The sequence below is a fragment of the Tubulanus polymorphus genome, chromosome 3 (genome assembly GCF_964204645.1).
Source record: "Tubulanus polymorphus chromosome 3, tnTubPoly1.2, whole genome shotgun sequence".
Taxonomy (NCBI): domain Eukaryota; kingdom Metazoa; phylum Nemertea; class Palaeonemertea; order Tubulaniformes; family Tubulanidae; genus Tubulanus; species Tubulanus polymorphus.
This window is the reverse complement of record NC_134027.1, coordinates 20,494,489-20,512,743: the sequence shown is the minus strand read 5'-3', so window position 1 is coordinate 20,512,743 and position 18,255 is coordinate 20,494,489. Positions and strand designations below refer to the sequence as shown.

Below are 18,255 nucleotides of genomic sequence, written 5' to 3'. Positions count from 1 at the left end.
TAGGTTATTTTCTAGTAATTAGGCGTTATGCGTTTTCCGATTCGGTGTTTTTCATTAGGCGTTTTTCTAATACCTCTGAGCACATCTATAAAACTGGTGTGTACCGGGTATACAATGAATACTGCATGTATCTTAACTCACGATCACACTAGTGTTTTGAACTGGGTCAGATTTGGCGCATATGTCAGATACGGCTCACACCAATCGTACATAATCATCGTGCCAAATGGGTCCGTGCATGGTTGATGCACGCTGAACTAAGCCCAATCAATGCCAAGCCAACTTTTAGCACAGGTCAAATTATTGCATGTGAATGCTAACTGGTCAACACGAAGGGACTTAACTGCTTACAACAGCTTCATTTTGATAGCATTTTAATTACGAGTGTGTGATTTTTGTACGAATATGCTCTCTAATTGAGGATGGGACAAACTACTCGATCCTGGGCCAAATTGTCTTTGTGTGATTGTGGCTATGATTTGATTAGTATGGTAGTAATTATGAACTAATTGAAAATGAAATTAAGATTTTGATATAGATAAAGTCAAGCATAGAAATTAACCAATAAACAGCACATATACAATGCATATACAAAGCTTGAAGTGACTTCAGATTAGATTACCAACAACACATATAAAACGAAATGAAATATGTTCAGCTTGAAAAAATTACTGGTTCCATGCATATATCTTGAATGTAGCCCTCATACTTTCATTGGAAGAAAATGAAATATTAGAATAGCCACACTCAGACGCGGGGAATAATATTTGACTAAAACCCTCAATATTATACAAATTTAAAGATTAAAAACAAAATACATTTATCATAATCAAAACAAAAAAACAAAAGATACGATCGTCAGGTGTGATGTTCTTATGATTAAATCATGCTAGAATAAATTCTGATGAATTATTGCTTTTAACCACTCTACAAAATGGAAAACATGCAACAACTGTACTGGCAAGGGAATGAATTATTATTTTCAATTTTGTTATAAGCACATGTAAAACAGAGAGAGCAAAATGCGTCTGCCACAGTTTCAATGTCGTCATAGAAACAACAGCTGGTTAAATGTTTGCTTCGAAAAATATTGAATTTTATATGTTACACGCATATTACACGGGATACTATAACAAAACGTTGAAAATATCTTAAAACCTAATATCAAACTGCTTAACTGTTAAGATTTCTAAAGGGAGGGTGATTTTCAGATGTACGAAGTCCAAACTCCATTATTGCTACATGGTGGATGCCAGTTAAAACATGAAAAACATTGTACTGGTATTGAATAACATCGTACCCCAATACCTGTAAAATCGTATCTATAAATATGGCCCTCTATAAATCTCATTTTTAGGGATTCTTCCTGGCACAGGAACAGTTTCTGAAAATATAAGGACTGTTAACTGGTCTGTGTATCAGAGGAACAAATCGGGCAATGGTCGAGAAACTGAGCTCGAGGCAAACATGTCAGGACACATTCTATCATTATCAGAGACTGTTTCTGACAATCAGAGACGGTTGAGAGCTCTGTTCATGTCAGGAATCATTTTCAGAGATCATTCGGGAAATTCAGGGCTTCAGCTCGTTTGTGGCAGTTGCAGCACATTGAGAGACCATCTACCAGTTCAAAAATAAATTCATATACCGGTACATATAACTGAATGCATGCTCAGGTGCAACCCTTCATCTACAGTCTATAAATGGTGCACCATGATTCAAAATGCAATATGTTCAGTTGATAGTTAAAGCAACAAAAAATCTAAATTCAGAGGTAAACTAAAACTTGATTGTCGGCGGTGTTTGAATCAACTTTTTTTCAAAACATTTACGACAGAGAATGAAGGTGGATTTAATCAGGCATCTAGATCCGAATTGTTAGTAAATTTTAGTTACGATTTGAGTAGTAGAATATAGAAACCTTTATCTAATTCACAACATTCATGCTCCTCCCACACGGAGATTCGAAACTGAAGGAATTCAAGGACTCTGCCTTAGCAGACAGAGTTTGCAGCTATTCGCATGTCAAAGTTGGGATATATACAGCGATTTGATTGGTTGAACAATGGATATATCAATTAACAATTTATTCATCCATGCTTGGACACATTATGAATTTTGCTTCATGGTAGAATATTGACTTTTGAATATTTCTGATTGGCCAATGATAGTGGGGCCATATTTTTGATTAGCTAGTGAAAATGACACCATAATAATGAATCAGGATACCCGATTGGTTTGTGACATGATAACGAAATGCAACATCTGATTGGCTGACAACAATGACACCTCACTGCACCTCGTCAACTATGGCAGGGTCAGTAACACGTTCGAATACCCACATGCAAGAGGATGCGTTCAGGGAATAGATATGTAAATCCGTGATGATTAATCCCGGGTCTAAGCGAAGGATCGGACAAGATCAAGGACAAGATGTTTACTTACAGGAGGCATCAACTCCAATTCCTATATCGACAACAAACAAAAATATGTTATATACTCAGCTTGAAAATAAGATCGGCGAGCAACAGCAAAATTAATCAAGAAATTATGAAGGAGTAATAAAATTTTCGCAGAATTTCTTCCAAAAACATTCATAAAAATATTGATTTGAATCATCATTAGGGTGATAAATTTATTACATGCCTCTAATGGGGTCTAAGTACATTATCTTAAATTTAACACATGCTATCCTCCTCGGGTGAACAGAGAATCTGGTGGCCTAATCTTTCTCTATCTCTTATCACGCAACTATTTGGAGCTTCCAAAACCATAGGTGCATTTGTTAAGAGCAAAGTGATTAGGCTAACTGAAAAATCGCTCTTGTCTAGACCAGCTTTTAAACCGGCAAATTAGTCATAAAGCTTACCAGTTTGAGCAAATTGACCAAACCATTCGAGAAGCAGTCGGCAGGTTTGAACCAACTCAACCAAGATGGCAGCAGCATATTCAAACATACAGGTACTCGTTGCTTTTTAAAAGTTTTATTTACGTCACATAAACGGGTTTCAAAACTGAGTCTCTAAACCCGGGTGCAGACGAGCGACGATTAATCGCCGGTCGCAGCAATCTGCCATCGGGTGCAGTCAAAGCTGGGACAAACCAGTGACTATGTGTGCACTTACATGGGACGAAATAATCACATGAAACCATCTTGGAAGTACTGCACGATAACGGAGGTCGCTGATTGGCTGAGAAATTATTTTCCTGTCGCGTCCTGTTGCTAGTAAGTTGCCGCACAAGGACCAATTGATGAGTGATTTTACTGCAACGTGCAATTTTCCGTCACACAATATCAAACATGTTGGATACTGAGCAACTCGTCGCTTGCATCGAAGACTGAAATCAGTCGCATGAACCGGCAGACGAGTGACAACTCGCTGCGAATTTCAAGTGATTTCTCAGTCGCACTAAAATCGCGAGAAAAAATCGTTCCGCTGTCCCGTGCTTAAACTGAGTAAACCATATAAGCTTATCAGTTTGTTCTCAACAAATATACCTCTTCATTTGGTGGTGTTGGTTTTGTTTCGGCTATATGTGGTGCCAAACTGAAGATTTCAGATGGAAATTTCGGAGACCAATAAAGAATACGACACTGCAGCAGGGATTCATGGAAACTAACACAAACAAAATCCTGCTCAGTGGACCCATCATCACCCGCTGCAGGGATTTGAACCTCGAGAGGATGACAAAGTGCTCTTAAAATATGTCGGAAAAAGATATAAGGCAATTTTCTACGTGATAAATGAACGAACCATCGGAACAATAATTAAAGCATAATTACAATTCCCATGCAAATAATACTCGAACGAAACTCATCGGCAACTAATATCGAGAAAAAATTGAATCCCCGACGAAGGTTGAATTATGAAGCATTAAAATCCCAATTCCTTTCAGTGATTAAAATGAACTTAAAATGAACAAATCGATAGAAAAGGATTAGATGAAAATATTCCTCTGAGGGAAAGAGTTGCTAAAGTGATTCTATAGTACCGAGATATTTTCAAAATATTCCTCTACCCTGAAAGCTACATACTATATTACACTAAACATGAGTAAAAAGGTAGCTATCTTGGCCAAAAAATGTGACTCCAAAAAGTACTTAAGTTTTGCAGGGAAACTATTAGAAATTACTGCACTTCAGAAAAGTTGTATCTAACGATTATAATTACATAGGGCCTACATAATAAAACTGAACAAAGTTTGTAAGATTTGAGATGAATTCGTAAAAATAATTGAACATAAACTAACATTATGTCTTGATGACTTTACAGGGGGGATATTCTATGGAACAACTTAAAATTTCATTAAAAAGTCATGATAACGTAAAACTAATGAAACTGTAATGAAAAGCGAAGTCGATCTGATAAACGGTCTGGGATCTGGCCTCCTACAGCCAGTTTAGCAGAAACAAGTTCGATTTGGCTCAAGAATCCCGAGTCAAAAGTAATTAACTTTTTACCACTCCTGCATCTGCCCTGCCTATTACTCCTCAAGCCACACTAATCCACCCGCGTTTTTCTGCTACACAAAAACAGTTACGGTGGGATTCGAAACCATGAGATTAGGATAAACTAGACACCCAAGACGTCAAAATTCTGTACAAAAATCAACATCTTCCTATCTGAAATTCTTGAGAAACATGACTGATTAGACCGCTCACTTATATCCAAGTAAGTCTGAATGAATTTGGCGAGGGGGGGGGGGGTAAAAGGTCACAATTTTGGTGGCCCACCGCATCAAATCTTATATCATATGAAAGCATAGTCTGTTAAGAACAAAATAACACTGACTTGTATGACATGAAAATCAACTGGAAATTGGCTATTTTTCTATCATGGTAAACGTGAATTTTCCCATGAAATATTTGAGGAATAATAGACACTACATTGTGAAATGCCTGAGTGCTAATGGGTTAAAGCATAATTGTCGAATTGGGTACGGTTGTATTTTCATACAGTCAAAACCCTAAAACACTGACTACAAGCAGTTAATTTTTGAACACATGCATGAAACCAGTATCAATGTTTTCCAAACCAAATTTTTACATCGAATGCGTACAACAGTATAGCATCAAGCATGGATCTAGTAGCGTATGAAACAGAAAATTTGCAACCAAAAAGTGAAATAAGTAATTCTAACATACACATTTACACATACAAATATAAATTGAGATGCCAGTTTTACAGCAGAGTTCACTCGAGTCTGGCATTTTTTTCACAATAATGTATAGTCACAGATTGATTATTCACTGACTAAGATTTAAGTTACTTGACTATTAGTGGATTAGTGAATTGACTTCACCAGACCTGACTACCGTGGTGTCTCCCTTTGCAAAGTTTTCACCAAATTCTGATTTTGAGAGTATTTTGATAATTTTGGTGGTAAATGAGCTCGTATAAGAGTAGTAACTACTCTCAAATAGTATTGCAGTCAGGTCTGTTCCACCCAACGGGGGAGGTTATATGGACCAGTTTTAACTTGATCATGTTTTAAGGACTAGTTTTAGCGATGTTAGGGAATCGAGTAAACCCCAGTCCTATGGACCAGTGTCAACTGCTCAGTTGCTCAAAAGTTGGTTTAAGATAAACAGGGCATAAATACCATAGTGACAATGAACTTTCAATTATCACTGTGTCAACTATCCACTGGTTATCCTTAACCAAATTTTGAGCAACTAGCCTGATACTGTCCTTTGACACGGATAGTGAATTGTGTTAACCCATTGGCTGATTAAATAGAACAGTTTAACATAAGTGTCAGGGTCTGTTTTGTAGAAAGTGAGTTAACCCAAGGTCAACAGATTAAAGTTAAAACCAGTCTATCTGAATTGGCCTATAAAACCCCTGGAGTGAGTTGGCCCCTAGGAGTGATTTCATATGTAGGCCATTGCACAACTGTAAAACCAGCAGATCAAACGCTATCAAAAATAAAACAATATATTTGGATAAATATAGAATTATTCATTCAAAAATATTTATGAGTTTATTATTTTATGTATATATATATATCAATATTTTTCTGATTCGGGCACCATCTATAAAGTATATCAGTATTCAAGTCAATGGATCAGGTCTAGACTGCGCAGTGAGCTTGTAAATGCTGGCAGGAGTGTGGAGGACGGGTCAGACTTATTGGCACGGAACACACATGGGATTAAAACTATATAATGACCCAAATATGTGGAAAACCATTGATGTCCATATTCAAAATACATAAGGTTGGTATTTCATTCCATAAGAAAAAAAACAGGGAAAGAATCTTTCACGAGAAAGAATCACAAGCATGTATCTTCAAAGATTTAGTTGCAAAACGTACAAAATGTAAAAGCTCATGAGCAAGGAGCCCATGATTTTCAGTAATATGCAACGAACTCGAAAGGGTTAGGGTATGGCTTTCGGATTTTAATCATGTATCGAGCACATATGCAGAGAGTATGCTTAGTTTTGAATCATTTGGACTAATCACATTTTACATGTACTAGATGTCCAAAATATTTGGCTCAAAGGAGTCAAAGATATGTTATTCTGCAGCCAGCAAATTTGGGAGAGTGCTGGAGATTTTCCCAAAAAATTAACAAACATACTTGATGGATGGAGGCGTTGTAGGGGATAGAGTGCTTACCTTGTCTGGTACAGATCGGTTAACCGAGCCATGAGAGGTGGAAGTGGACATCAATAAACTTAATTCCGTCTTTTGATGCAATGACAACGAAATGAATAGGTATTAACTTAAAAACTTGAATTAAATAATTCAATTTAATAATCTAAGCCAGTTTTTATCAGCAAAGGAACATAGGCCCAATTCAGTAAAAACACCGCATAGCAAGGGCATGAAAGCAGTACTGGCTAGTGATTAAGGTGTTTTCAATGAAAAAAACCCACACCAAGGTTAGAGGAGTGTTCAGAGTTAAATTCCAGCATTTAACTATTCATGGAGTAATCAACCTCTGTATTCCAGAAAGTATTGTATTGCAAAGGTAAGCATTGGTGCTTTTAAAATTGCATAACAGTACAAATTGATTGCCTGCTTCCTACTGGATTAAACTTTACCATAAAGATTGCAACAATGTCTATATATCATTTCAAAGCAGTAACCCATTAGAATGAATGTTACCACAGAGATTGCGACACCTGTCTATATCATGTTATTCTTAAAAACTGCTTAATGGGCTAAAGGGATATCCAATAAAGGTACTGTGTTTCAATAACTCCGAATAATTAAACATTAGTAAATTAGGTGACATATGTTGATTAGTAAACTCAAAAAAGACATAATATTCCAAGCTTATTTGAAAGATTTCATCTTCCATCTCATGATAGTTGCTTCTCATAAATAATCATTGTTAGAATCATATTCATGATTTGGTTCGGAATATTACTGGCCCTGCTCATGCACATTCAAATTAAATTTGGACTTAAAATGCCGGCTCAAGTATAAAATATGGAAAAGTCGTCCAATGGCCTTTTTACCTGACGTAATAATATGCACAATGCTGACTAAAGATCTGCCAATCTTAAAATTCCCAACATTCCCGACATACCGACAATCCGACACTCCCGACATACCGGCAATCTCGACACTCCCGATATACGGCCACTCGCGACATACCAACACTCCCGACATCCGACATACCGGCACTCCCGACAATCCGACAAACTGGCACTCCGGCAATCCTGCAAACCTATGTGTTAGGTTCCTAAAGGCGGGCGTAGGTCGGCCTTGCGACAGCTTGCGACTCACTGCGACGCGATTCACTGCGACCGCCAGCTACGATCGCGTCGCAACGACTCACCGACTAACGCTACCTTGGGACTGAGTCGCACATGTTCTACTTTCTGCGACGCGACACGACCGTCCCGACCTGCGTGCTGTTGCGACTGGCAGCAACTAGTCGCACACGGTCGCTGACATCCGCATCGCAACCGACTTGCGCGGCCACTTGTGACGCAACACGACGATCGCGTCGCGTCGCAAGGCCGGCCTACGCCCGGCTTAATATTCGCCTGTACAGAGGGGCAGGTATCGTGGGTCGTTTGGTTCTTGATATTCCCCTGTACAGAGGTGCTGGGATCATGGGGTGTTTGGTTCCTAATGTTCCCCTGTACAAAGATGCTGGGATTGTAGGGTGTTTGGTTCCTAATAATCGCCTGTAGAGGTGCTGGGATGGTGGTATGTCGAATTGCCGGTATGTCGGAATGTGGGGATTGTCGGATTGCCGGTATGTCGGAATGTGGGGATTGTCGGATTGCCGGTATGTCAGGATTGCCGATGTTATCATTCAAATACAGAATTATGAACCGAATCACTCATTAATTTTATCTAAAGCTCCCTCAATGAGGGAATTTATTACCATATTTTATACTTGATCCAAACTGCCCAGTGCTTCATGATGTCATGAGTCGAACCAACAATCCAGATTGTTGAAACCAACAGTAGTGCTTGGCAACTAGTTATAATTCATTATTGAACTGGGCCTTATGGAAGCAATACTTTCTACATGCAATCGGGACTGAATTCAAATCCCACTCAAATATAAATCAGACTTATACTGGTAAGACTTATGCATACTCGTAATGTCATTCGCAGTAACATTAGTCATGCTAATCAGTGAAATGATTTCACTCAAACCACAATTATCTGTGGTAAATAATCGAAATAAACCACTAATAGCTTTTGAGTGTAGAGAGTATCCTTTTAAATGATCTTTTCATTTTTTTATCCTCTACACAGACACTAACGTAAACTATCATGAGATGGGCACAGGGACGAAATCAGGGTACCTCACCTGCCACAGGAGGAAATCTCTTACACATACAGAGACCTATATAGAACTAATCCAGATATTCTACAAGGTCTATCAATAAAAACACGTCAATTTTTAAGCCTGGTCAATCTCATCGGTCATGATCCAGATTGAATGCGATCTAGTGTATTTCATAAGAACAGCAAATTCCTTCTGGGCTGAAATGAGGTAGCCTTGTGGTCCCTTCGCTAGATAGCTTCCTACTTAGGTAATAAACAAATTTAACATCTAGATCCATGCGATAAAAATCATATTTTGTTCGGAGCGTTGTTGAAAATCTAACCTCAGCGGAGTGTACATCACCCTCCCGTTTGAGTACCTGTCGATCTGAATCGCGCGACGCCGTGAATCGTCGGAAACCGGACCTCGCCTCAGCCGTATTCTACAAATAAAAAATATAACAACGATGAAAATCGATTTCAATTCTTCGATTCAATTTTCCAGGTACATAGGATAAAGCTCTTTTCAAATTACGGATCCGCTGCCCAGAATTCTGCCACAAACATCAATTAAAAAGTTCATCAATTAAAGATTTTCCCATCATTTGAACTCAGTTCAACACTATTTTCACTATTTCCATGATGTAGAATTTATATGAAAAAGAAATCGTTCGAAAGATTTTTTAATTCTTCCCTTTACCCTTATTTATTTCAAATCCATATCCAAGTAATCAAAAAGTCTACATTTGGAATCATAATCATCAGTGGCCGATCCAGGGTATTCGTGGGGGGTCTTGGGCACCCCCCTCAAATGTCGAGGACCATTAAAATTCAATCCTCATATATTCCGGACTGAATATTTTCTGAAGCAGATTGAAATTAAGATTGAACAACTGAAAAAGTACTAAAATTTTGTCACAGCAATCAGCAGTTCTACCAATTCCAGAAGATATAAAAAATCATTGCGTATGTGAACAATGAAATTACTCAGAAACAGGTCTAAAATTTCTCAAGTGGAGGCCCCATTTCCTTGGACCCTGGATCTGCCTCTGTATATGAATCATTCATATCATGACAGACTACATGAATCGGAATTTAAAATCTATGAATTGGAAAAAATTGTCTACAAATCACGTGAAATTAGGAAAATTTATGAATGATATCAAGAGCCAGTACAATTCATACATCCATGGAAGTAGAATACAGGACAGTTACTACTCATGGTCTCTAATATCAGTCGATGGTTTATCATATGAATTGCCTGGTTCATCAATACAGTTCACAAACCGGAATGGACAGAGTTTACTTCAGGGATACGTTTTATGGATGTACATAGAAATAAGCTATTTCTATCAAGGCCACCAGATAATGGACATTTGGCAGCTGTAGACTCTACAAGGCAATCCCTTGAATTAAAGATCAAAGATCTGCAGTGTAAGCTTTTTACTGAACACATACATAGCATATTAACAACACAGGTACTGTCATTAGGTCTTATCAGAAATAAAGATGATAAGCATCTAGAACAAGCAATACATATAATATGCATGAACGTTTGATGAAACCGTCTGAAACCGGCCTTTCATAAGTTCAACATTTGAAGTCTAGAAAAGTGTGGTGATAAATGTCAAATGCCACAGACAGGCAGTCCTTTTTCGATAAACGATTTCTGAACTGCAAGTTCTGAACACATGGAAGTCAAGATGATAAAAAATTGGATGAAATACATTTAATGGCAGTCCAGGCTGCAGACTGATGCCTGCATAAGTCCAGATACATAAAATCGCATATCATGTTTAGATGAATGATATACACATAGAATATTGGTAGCAGATACATCGGTATTTGCAGCAGAGATTTAAACATCTGAAAGCCTGCCATATCATAAGGTTATCAAATCCATCTTCTGTGAGACTTTACATATTACTAGGACAGTAACAAAGGAATAGCAGAAACATGAAATACAAATTAATGTTTGACTGTGGCAGGATTTCCTACCGTGGAATTGTTAGATTAGTTTATTGTTCCAGAAAATCTTTGAAAATCATTGAAATTAAGCCTAGTAAAGAATGAGAATCAAATCTTTTCAAAAAACTTGCAAGTCGATTCAATTAATGTGATCAATGATTTAAAATCAGTCGATTCTTTTGTGACTAAAGAATTGAATTTCTAAAATCATGCGCGTTAAAATGATGCATCAAACAGCAATATGAGAATTTTGAAAAATTCTAAACAAGACACTAGGACAACATTGTTTCTGATTTAAGACCAGTTGCTTAAAAGGATGTTTCATATCAGTTAATTTTTCAATAAACATAACATAATTGTTGAAAGTAGTAAAACATGAATCAAAGGATGTTGAAATACGATCAATGTTTTTAATTATGAGCTGTCTTTTTAAATTCAATTGCTAACATATGCTAGTTAAACATTGCTCAAAGGTTGTTGAACATCATTCATGTTTCAATAAAATGTCAATCCTACTTCAATTGTTAACATGCTAGTTAAACGTTGCTCAAAGGTTGTAGAATGTCAATCAACGTTTCAACAGCATGCTGTCAGTCTTACCTCAATTGTTTACAAACTAGTTGAATTAGCAATAATCAAATTTCCAATGCATGTTCTCACTGGCTCATGGAGTTAGGTTTGAAAGTAGGGGCACACCAGCAAAATTTTCCGCCGATCATGGCAAATTAAGTAATTCACTTCGAAAAAATCAGCCTCACGCCTTTCGGGGTGACACCGATAAATTTGGTCGGCCAACTCACTTAGCGAAAGGCCCTTATCAAACATATCGCTTGCAAATTCGCTAGTCTGCACGTACTTCGCATATTCTGTTGAGCGATAAATATTTCATCAATATTGTTGATATCATGTGATTTGTTGAAATGGCTGCCATAAGCGGCATGGTGTCAGGATATCGATATTGATCGCTACGTGTGCCTGTTCATAATCAGGCTTATAAATTCACTGATGAATTTAATCGCCATGATCGTGTGTATACCCTTGTGTGCCCCCAGCTTGGATCTTGATATGGTTGTAGAGCTATTCTATGGGAACCCTTAGATTAAAATTTGAAGATTATTGAATTCAACTCTTGGCTCCAACTGATTCTAACTCTTAGACGTAACTTCTTTTTTAATTGACATCCTTTCAGCAACTGGTGATAATAAAAAATAACTACTACATTTTCAAATGTCAAAACATGCAAAATATCAGCTTAAAAGACAGAATATTTCGCATGCCGGATGCACACTTACTGGTATCGTGTCAGGATTTATCATCTGAAAAATTTCAAATATATTAGACAATTCAACCCACTGAACTGTCAAGCGCAAACTGTCAACTGCAAATCAGTTGATAAATCATAGTTGTTATTTCACAAGCGGTGCCTCGAATATCTCCGGGACTGTCTCAAATTATCAACACTCCACTCCGCCAATAGCCTGTGGAGATGTTTGAAATATTTCGGTCACATCCTGCTTTACTTCTCAGCCCGAGGCTGAGGGAAAACATTCCTAAGCATTGGTCTCGATGAATGTATCAACCCACTGGGCCCAACTGCCCAACAGATTCTAGGTTTCTTATGTTCTAATTAAGGGAGAGGAGAGAGAATTCAGAGAGCCTTGGCTACATAACTCATCTAGCATATATGATGAACCCTGGATGAGACCAATGGGCGAAACACAGATTGACTGATACGATCAGGATTCAAACACATGAACTTTTCAGTAACTTTTCATTGAAATAGGAAGGAAGAAGTTCAAATTTTGTAGTAATCGACAGTGAGACCTTCAGTACCATTCTTCATATTTCTGTATGCATCAAACAAATCAAATCAGTAGGCCCTATTTCTCGTTATAAAAAAAGAAATACTGAAATTCAGGAACAGTTGCTCTTTGCCTCTCAGTTCCATATAAAAGATTTGAAAATCAAAACGTTTTCCATGACGTGGAATTCATTAGCGGGAAAGAGTAACATGGTTCCCACAGTTATATGAATTCAAAATTCCCAGGTTTTTCCCAGGTATTTCATCGGTGATTTTTCAATTTTCCCAAATGGAAATGAACACATATCGTCATGCTACAGTCAACATTTTAGCGGTGACTGGTTGATAAAGGTGATTTTCAAGGGAAACTGCTGAAGAAAGTTGCCCTTGGCAAATGCAATATGTGAAATGTAATGAATTTCCCAAATATTTCCCTGATATAAGGAAAATTTTTCAAAATCCCAAATATTTCCAAACCCGGAATTATTATTTCAAAATTCCGAGTTTTTCCCAATTTTCCTGTTCTGTGGGAACCATGGAGTAACGAAATAACTGGCGGGTAACATTTACATGGTGTTGATATTTCGAGATGGCCCCTTAGTCAAGATACGGAAACGTCAGCTCGGTGGAAATAAAGAATGTCGATCAGGTACGTGCACTGTAGGTGTTTACACCTGGTTAATAGCGAGTGTTATTTCGTGTGGATACAATATGTGCTTTAACCAGAGATGAGATGAATCTCGCATATTTATTATCAACGAAAGAGAGACGCACGCTTCTCGACTTTAGAACCTAATCACATCCGAGTTGATAGGATCCGCTAGGTCTACGTCCTTAATTGCCGTTTGATCTAATTATCTACTGGCAATAAGCGTTGCTATGTTTCATAAATAATAGGAGCCAGCTTTATTATAGATCGGACTGGATTACACAATGATCAACATTTTTGACCGACCAAAATGAATCTCACTTAGCCTAGGGCCAGACTGATGAAGGCTGGAATTTTTGGATTTTATTTCTCATGTCCTTTTAATAAACTTTTTTACATTTTCGTCATAAAAAATAATAGAGGCTGGTTTTATTGACTGAAATCATCTTTAACACATCTAAACATCTGACACAATTCATTTGCAATGGGATACCGGCAATGCTACAGTGGCAAGCAAGGATTCAGCGATAATCTGCCAGGATCGTTCGTGGCACTGGGTTCCTACGCTTCAATTTCCTTCTATATTTCAATTAAACTTGATTCATCTTTTCTCATAAGTGAAATAAATTTTTAGAGTATATGACAGTATGACTTCACCGCCGGAATTTTTTCGGTCTCAATAATTTTTTCAAATCTAATGAATGACAAATGAAATTCCAAATGAATCCGAAAGGTCAATTTCAGCTTGTCTAGATGTGTGATTTGTCTGATTTTTTATCCCAAGACTAAAAATCTGTACCAAAATTTTAAAAAAATGATATTTCAAAGATTTATTTTTGATCAGGGGATAGGAACCACTTATATTATGATATTATGTTCTCGGTCAATGTACAAATAGCTATTTCGATCATCACGTATCGACCATCTATAAAACTGGCTCCGTGAAGATAAAAACCAGGCTTATCGCAAAAAAGCAACAAAAACATCAGCAAAATTTTCCCTCGGAAGATTCGACAAATAATGATAGTTCGCGATATGACAAAACATATTCTAAATAGAACCATTCACCAAATTGTCGCGGAAGGAATATAAGCAATAACCAGAACTATAGGTAATAAGTTTAAACTTGCTTAATTTATCAATCTATAGAAATCAAGTTGAAAGCCAACAAATCAGCGAGACCATTCAATCCAATCAAATTTTTCGTTCAACCCACTCTCAACCAATAACAGTGAACCATGTTTCACTTGGTTACAGCTCTGATAAGGATCTTCTTGGACCATGAAATTTGGTCTGACTTGAGAGTGATAGATTATCATTTATATACAAGTCGCCTTCACACTATTACTGGTTAGTCAGCGGTTCTAGTACCGTCGCTCCTGGAATCAGTCAATTTAGAAGGGACCAAATCAATGCTGCGTATTCACACACATCATTCAGTCAGCTGTTATCACCCGGTCCAACTAGACGTGACCCTTTGACAGACGAAAAATATTATTCACACACGCTGAAATGGTCCATTCTAAAACTGACAACGGACCAGGAAGATTTTTTTTGGTCACTCTAAATTGGTACTTTCAAAAAAAGGACAGACCAATTCAGAATGTAATCTTCACCAATGTTATTCACTAAGATTAAGAATGCTTGGTGCATTCTTGATAGAAACTGACTAAATTTAGAAAGCTGTAAATAATGTAGTGTAAAAGTGGCTATAGGATTAGCAAAATGTTTCCACAAATATCCAAGTTAAATTGTTATCTTTGAGCTGATCAGTCACGTGAATTCTGACCACTATAAATGCTTTTCATGGATTTCAAAAATGAAATTTAAGCAAGTTTTCACTTAGTTTCCACTACATATTTATTGTTAGTACCAAATTTGGAGGCGCATAGGGTTCAAGTTTAGCTCCGGAGTCCACCTAAAAATATGCACAATCAAATCATATAACCTCTGAAATACAATACCATCATAGGCCTTTGGTTAACATTTTTCTTCTGTTTAAGGGAACCTACCCAGCATAAAGAAATATACTCGATTTATTAGTTTTGAAAAAAAGTTCAGATCGAGTTTTTTCTCTTTAAATTAGACCAATTTGATTAAATAATTTTGCATGAAACTTTTTGTTTTGTAAGATGATAATGACTATTTGATCAATCTATTCTGAGGATATTTGGATTGACTTAAATCTATTTTCATTCTTCAGAATTTAATCCTGAAAACTTGCCAATGTTTCTGACATACAGAATTCAAAGATTTCCCGATTTTGTATGATCATGTTTATCAGGTGTTGAAATATTTTTTTTACATGGCTACATACATCGCAAACTAGGCTACTCAAACAGAAGAAATTCTTGACCAACCAGTACTAGCTGATAGCAGGATCCTGAGTATTCAGAGGATAAACAATTTAACAAAACTCCCCATGCAGAGTCTAAAAGTCTATCCCAGTGGTTATGATCACGGCATTTCCACTCTCAAAGAGCCAGTATCACCAAAATTTAATTGATACTGACAGCTGTAAGTGGTCAAACTCACCATGAGCATCCCTGACTCGCTGGACCCCAGCTGCTTGTTACTATAGTTACAGGCAAGAGTGAATAAAGAGCAAAACTTTTCGAAGCTTACACTAAGAAAATGGAGAAATTAGCAAGGAAAAATTAGTTTGAAGTCTTGTTGCATTCAAGAGTGAATATTTTCCGAGGATACCAAAGTCAATGTTTACATTAGAAAGTGTCGGAACTAATTTTCAAGTTGAAACATTATATTTGGACGGTGTGTAAGCAAAATAGCAACACAGAACTACGACTCATGAGATGATAATCAAATCCACAAATAGTCATTTGTTAACATATTTGCGCATGTCTAGCTTTGTTAAGTGCACAAAATAAGAAATTAATCCTCGAAATTCCATGCTTAAATACATTTTAAGTAATCGGTGTTCTTTGAGAATTTACAAGAAAAAACCAAATCTAGAGGAATAAAGAGAAGTGAATGACCAGGATGTGAAAACTTTAGTATTATTCACTCTTGAATGTAGTAGTTGCCTGACCTCAGTTACTTGCAGGGTTGAGCACATAGAAACTACAGGGTTCCAGATCCGCGATGATATGAACTGTTTGATGCACCCTGATCATAACCACTGGGATAGACTTTAGTAGTGTCAGCAACAACATCATGCAAGCTGTTATGGGAACAAGGAGGTGAGGACAGGTTGTACTTGGCCTCATAAGATTTGCTGAAATTTTACATGAGGAAATTTTCATATATTTTCTGCATTTTTCCTTTAACCTGCACAAACATCAATAGAATCATTTCCATTGAGGCGAAGTTCCACAATGTTTGATTAGTAATCTAATAGTTTAACTTAGTTTAACCGAAAACCTCAGTGGAATCAAACCCTGAGCAACCATAATTCTGAGTCAAATTAAACTGACAACTATGGAGGAACTTGACGCAGATAACCATCAAACATGCGACGTCTGTGGAACCGGATGCGGAGTCGATTTAAAAACCTGCAACTGTTTTCATGGATCCACCATCATATTAAACCCACACCAGTGAAACTGGATGCAGAATAAAACCCATACCTAATTGGATCGGAAGAAACGGGCACCGTTCATCATAGATCAGGGACTGAGACTCGGGGAAGCAGTTAAAGAGAACAGATAAGATGAACAAAAACACAAATTCTTACCTGGGCACACCATCGTCTCGTTTCAGTCGCTAATACCCAATAGAGTAAGAATATAATAGCTGGACTGACGTATCGCGGCCACGAACCTTCGATTCCGATTGCCATGTGTAACTCAGCTGGATTTGGTATATCACAATGCGTTATCACTAATGCAGTCAAACCTAAAATTCTGCAACAATAAAAATAGAGCACGGTAAGCAGGGCAACCACAATCCGTCCACTTCCAAATTCCCTGGGTTTATCCTGTGTTTTTCCAGGGAAAAGCTGAAATTTCCCTGCGTTCTGATGAACGTCAGTAGGAAGACCAGAGTTGTTACCTTGACAGATATTTGGACTTTCAGCTGATATACTTTTATGGGCACTTTAAGCTTAACCACATGAAATGAAGATTTTGAAGTTGTAATATTCTGATGACAGAGATGGAGAACATAATTCTGGAGCAAAGCACAATTCTTAAATACCATCTAACTGTGTTTTCCAGACATTTACCAAGTTTGATCAAATTGCCTGTGTTTTCTTTTTTCCAAAATCGTGGTCACTCTGATCAGAAGTTTTTCATTCCTTCCTTCGACTGGATGAGCACCAAACTGGAGACGGAGGGACAATATCAGTGGGTTTGGGGTTCCATTTAACCCAATATTGAGAGAACTCAGCATATGTAGAATAATGTTCACAAATTTAATTTCCAAGTGAATTTATTCCATTTGAGGAATTTCTACTTGGGATTCCCTAAGAAACTGCCTCATTGGGATACCTCACTATGATGTCATAGCAAGTGACAACAGAGAATGTGGAAACAAATTTGCAGGGTGGCCACTTATATCTGCCTTGCTTTTTGCCTGACGTTTCCCTGACATGCAAGTTGTTTTCCCTGACCTGGCCACCCTCTAACAATGTAGCCATCAGAGTCTACGCCTTTTTCGCACCAAAAACAATTCGTCTTACCTGGCCGTTAAACTCTTTGGTGACAGAACCTCTTGAAAGAATGAGAACTGATACAAATACAATACGAGAATGTGTATACCGGATATCGTCATGATGACCGCGCGATAGACGGCAAATTTCGCTCCGAGCGATTTGTAACACGCGACCCACGTGGCGATGTATAAAAACGACAGGAAGTAGATCCCGCTGACGGCGGACGGGTGCATCAGTCCGGTCGTGCCGAGAATCAAAACCGTAACCGTTTGCCCGAGTACGTTCAGGTAATAGCGGCGTTTGTACGAAACGCGTTTCAAAACAACCGACGCGCTCGCCGTGAGATCCTCGCCCGCAACGGGCGGCACCGCCGGCTGGTATTTCGAACATAACGCGACAGCGACGATCGTAAAAATGAACGTCGATATGTCGGGTACAAGCAGACGGATTATATCCCAGAACGGTAGAAAATTATATCTG

The 18,255-nt window shown here is 37.7% G+C and overlaps 1 protein-coding gene across 8 annotated transcripts in view; it reads right to left on the bottom strand.

Moving 5' to 3' along the window:
* The window catches only part of LOC141902736 (piezo-type mechanosensitive ion channel component 1-like), a 107,693-nt gene that overhangs the window by 66,764 nt on the left and 22,674 nt on the right, over positions 1-18,255 (bottom strand). For 5 of the 8 annotated variants that reach the window (XM_074790591.1, XM_074790593.1, XM_074790592.1 and 2 more), the window contains exons 6-10: positions 17,803-18,252; positions 16,858-17,026; positions 15,037-15,081; positions 9,090-9,188; positions 2,446-2,466 (exon numbers count right to left, since the gene is read on the bottom strand). In XM_074790591.1, the coding sequence (XP_074646692.1) occupies positions 2,446-2,466; positions 9,090-9,188; positions 15,037-15,081; positions 16,858-17,026; positions 17,803-18,252 (784 nt within the window). Of the gene's footprint in view, positions 1-2,445; positions 2,467-9,089; positions 9,189-12,005; positions 12,030-15,036; positions 15,082-16,857; positions 17,027-17,802; positions 18,253-18,255 lie in introns of all 8 variants that reach the window. The other 3 variants (XM_074790594.1, XM_074790597.1, XM_074790595.1) reach the window with 3 other exon arrangements.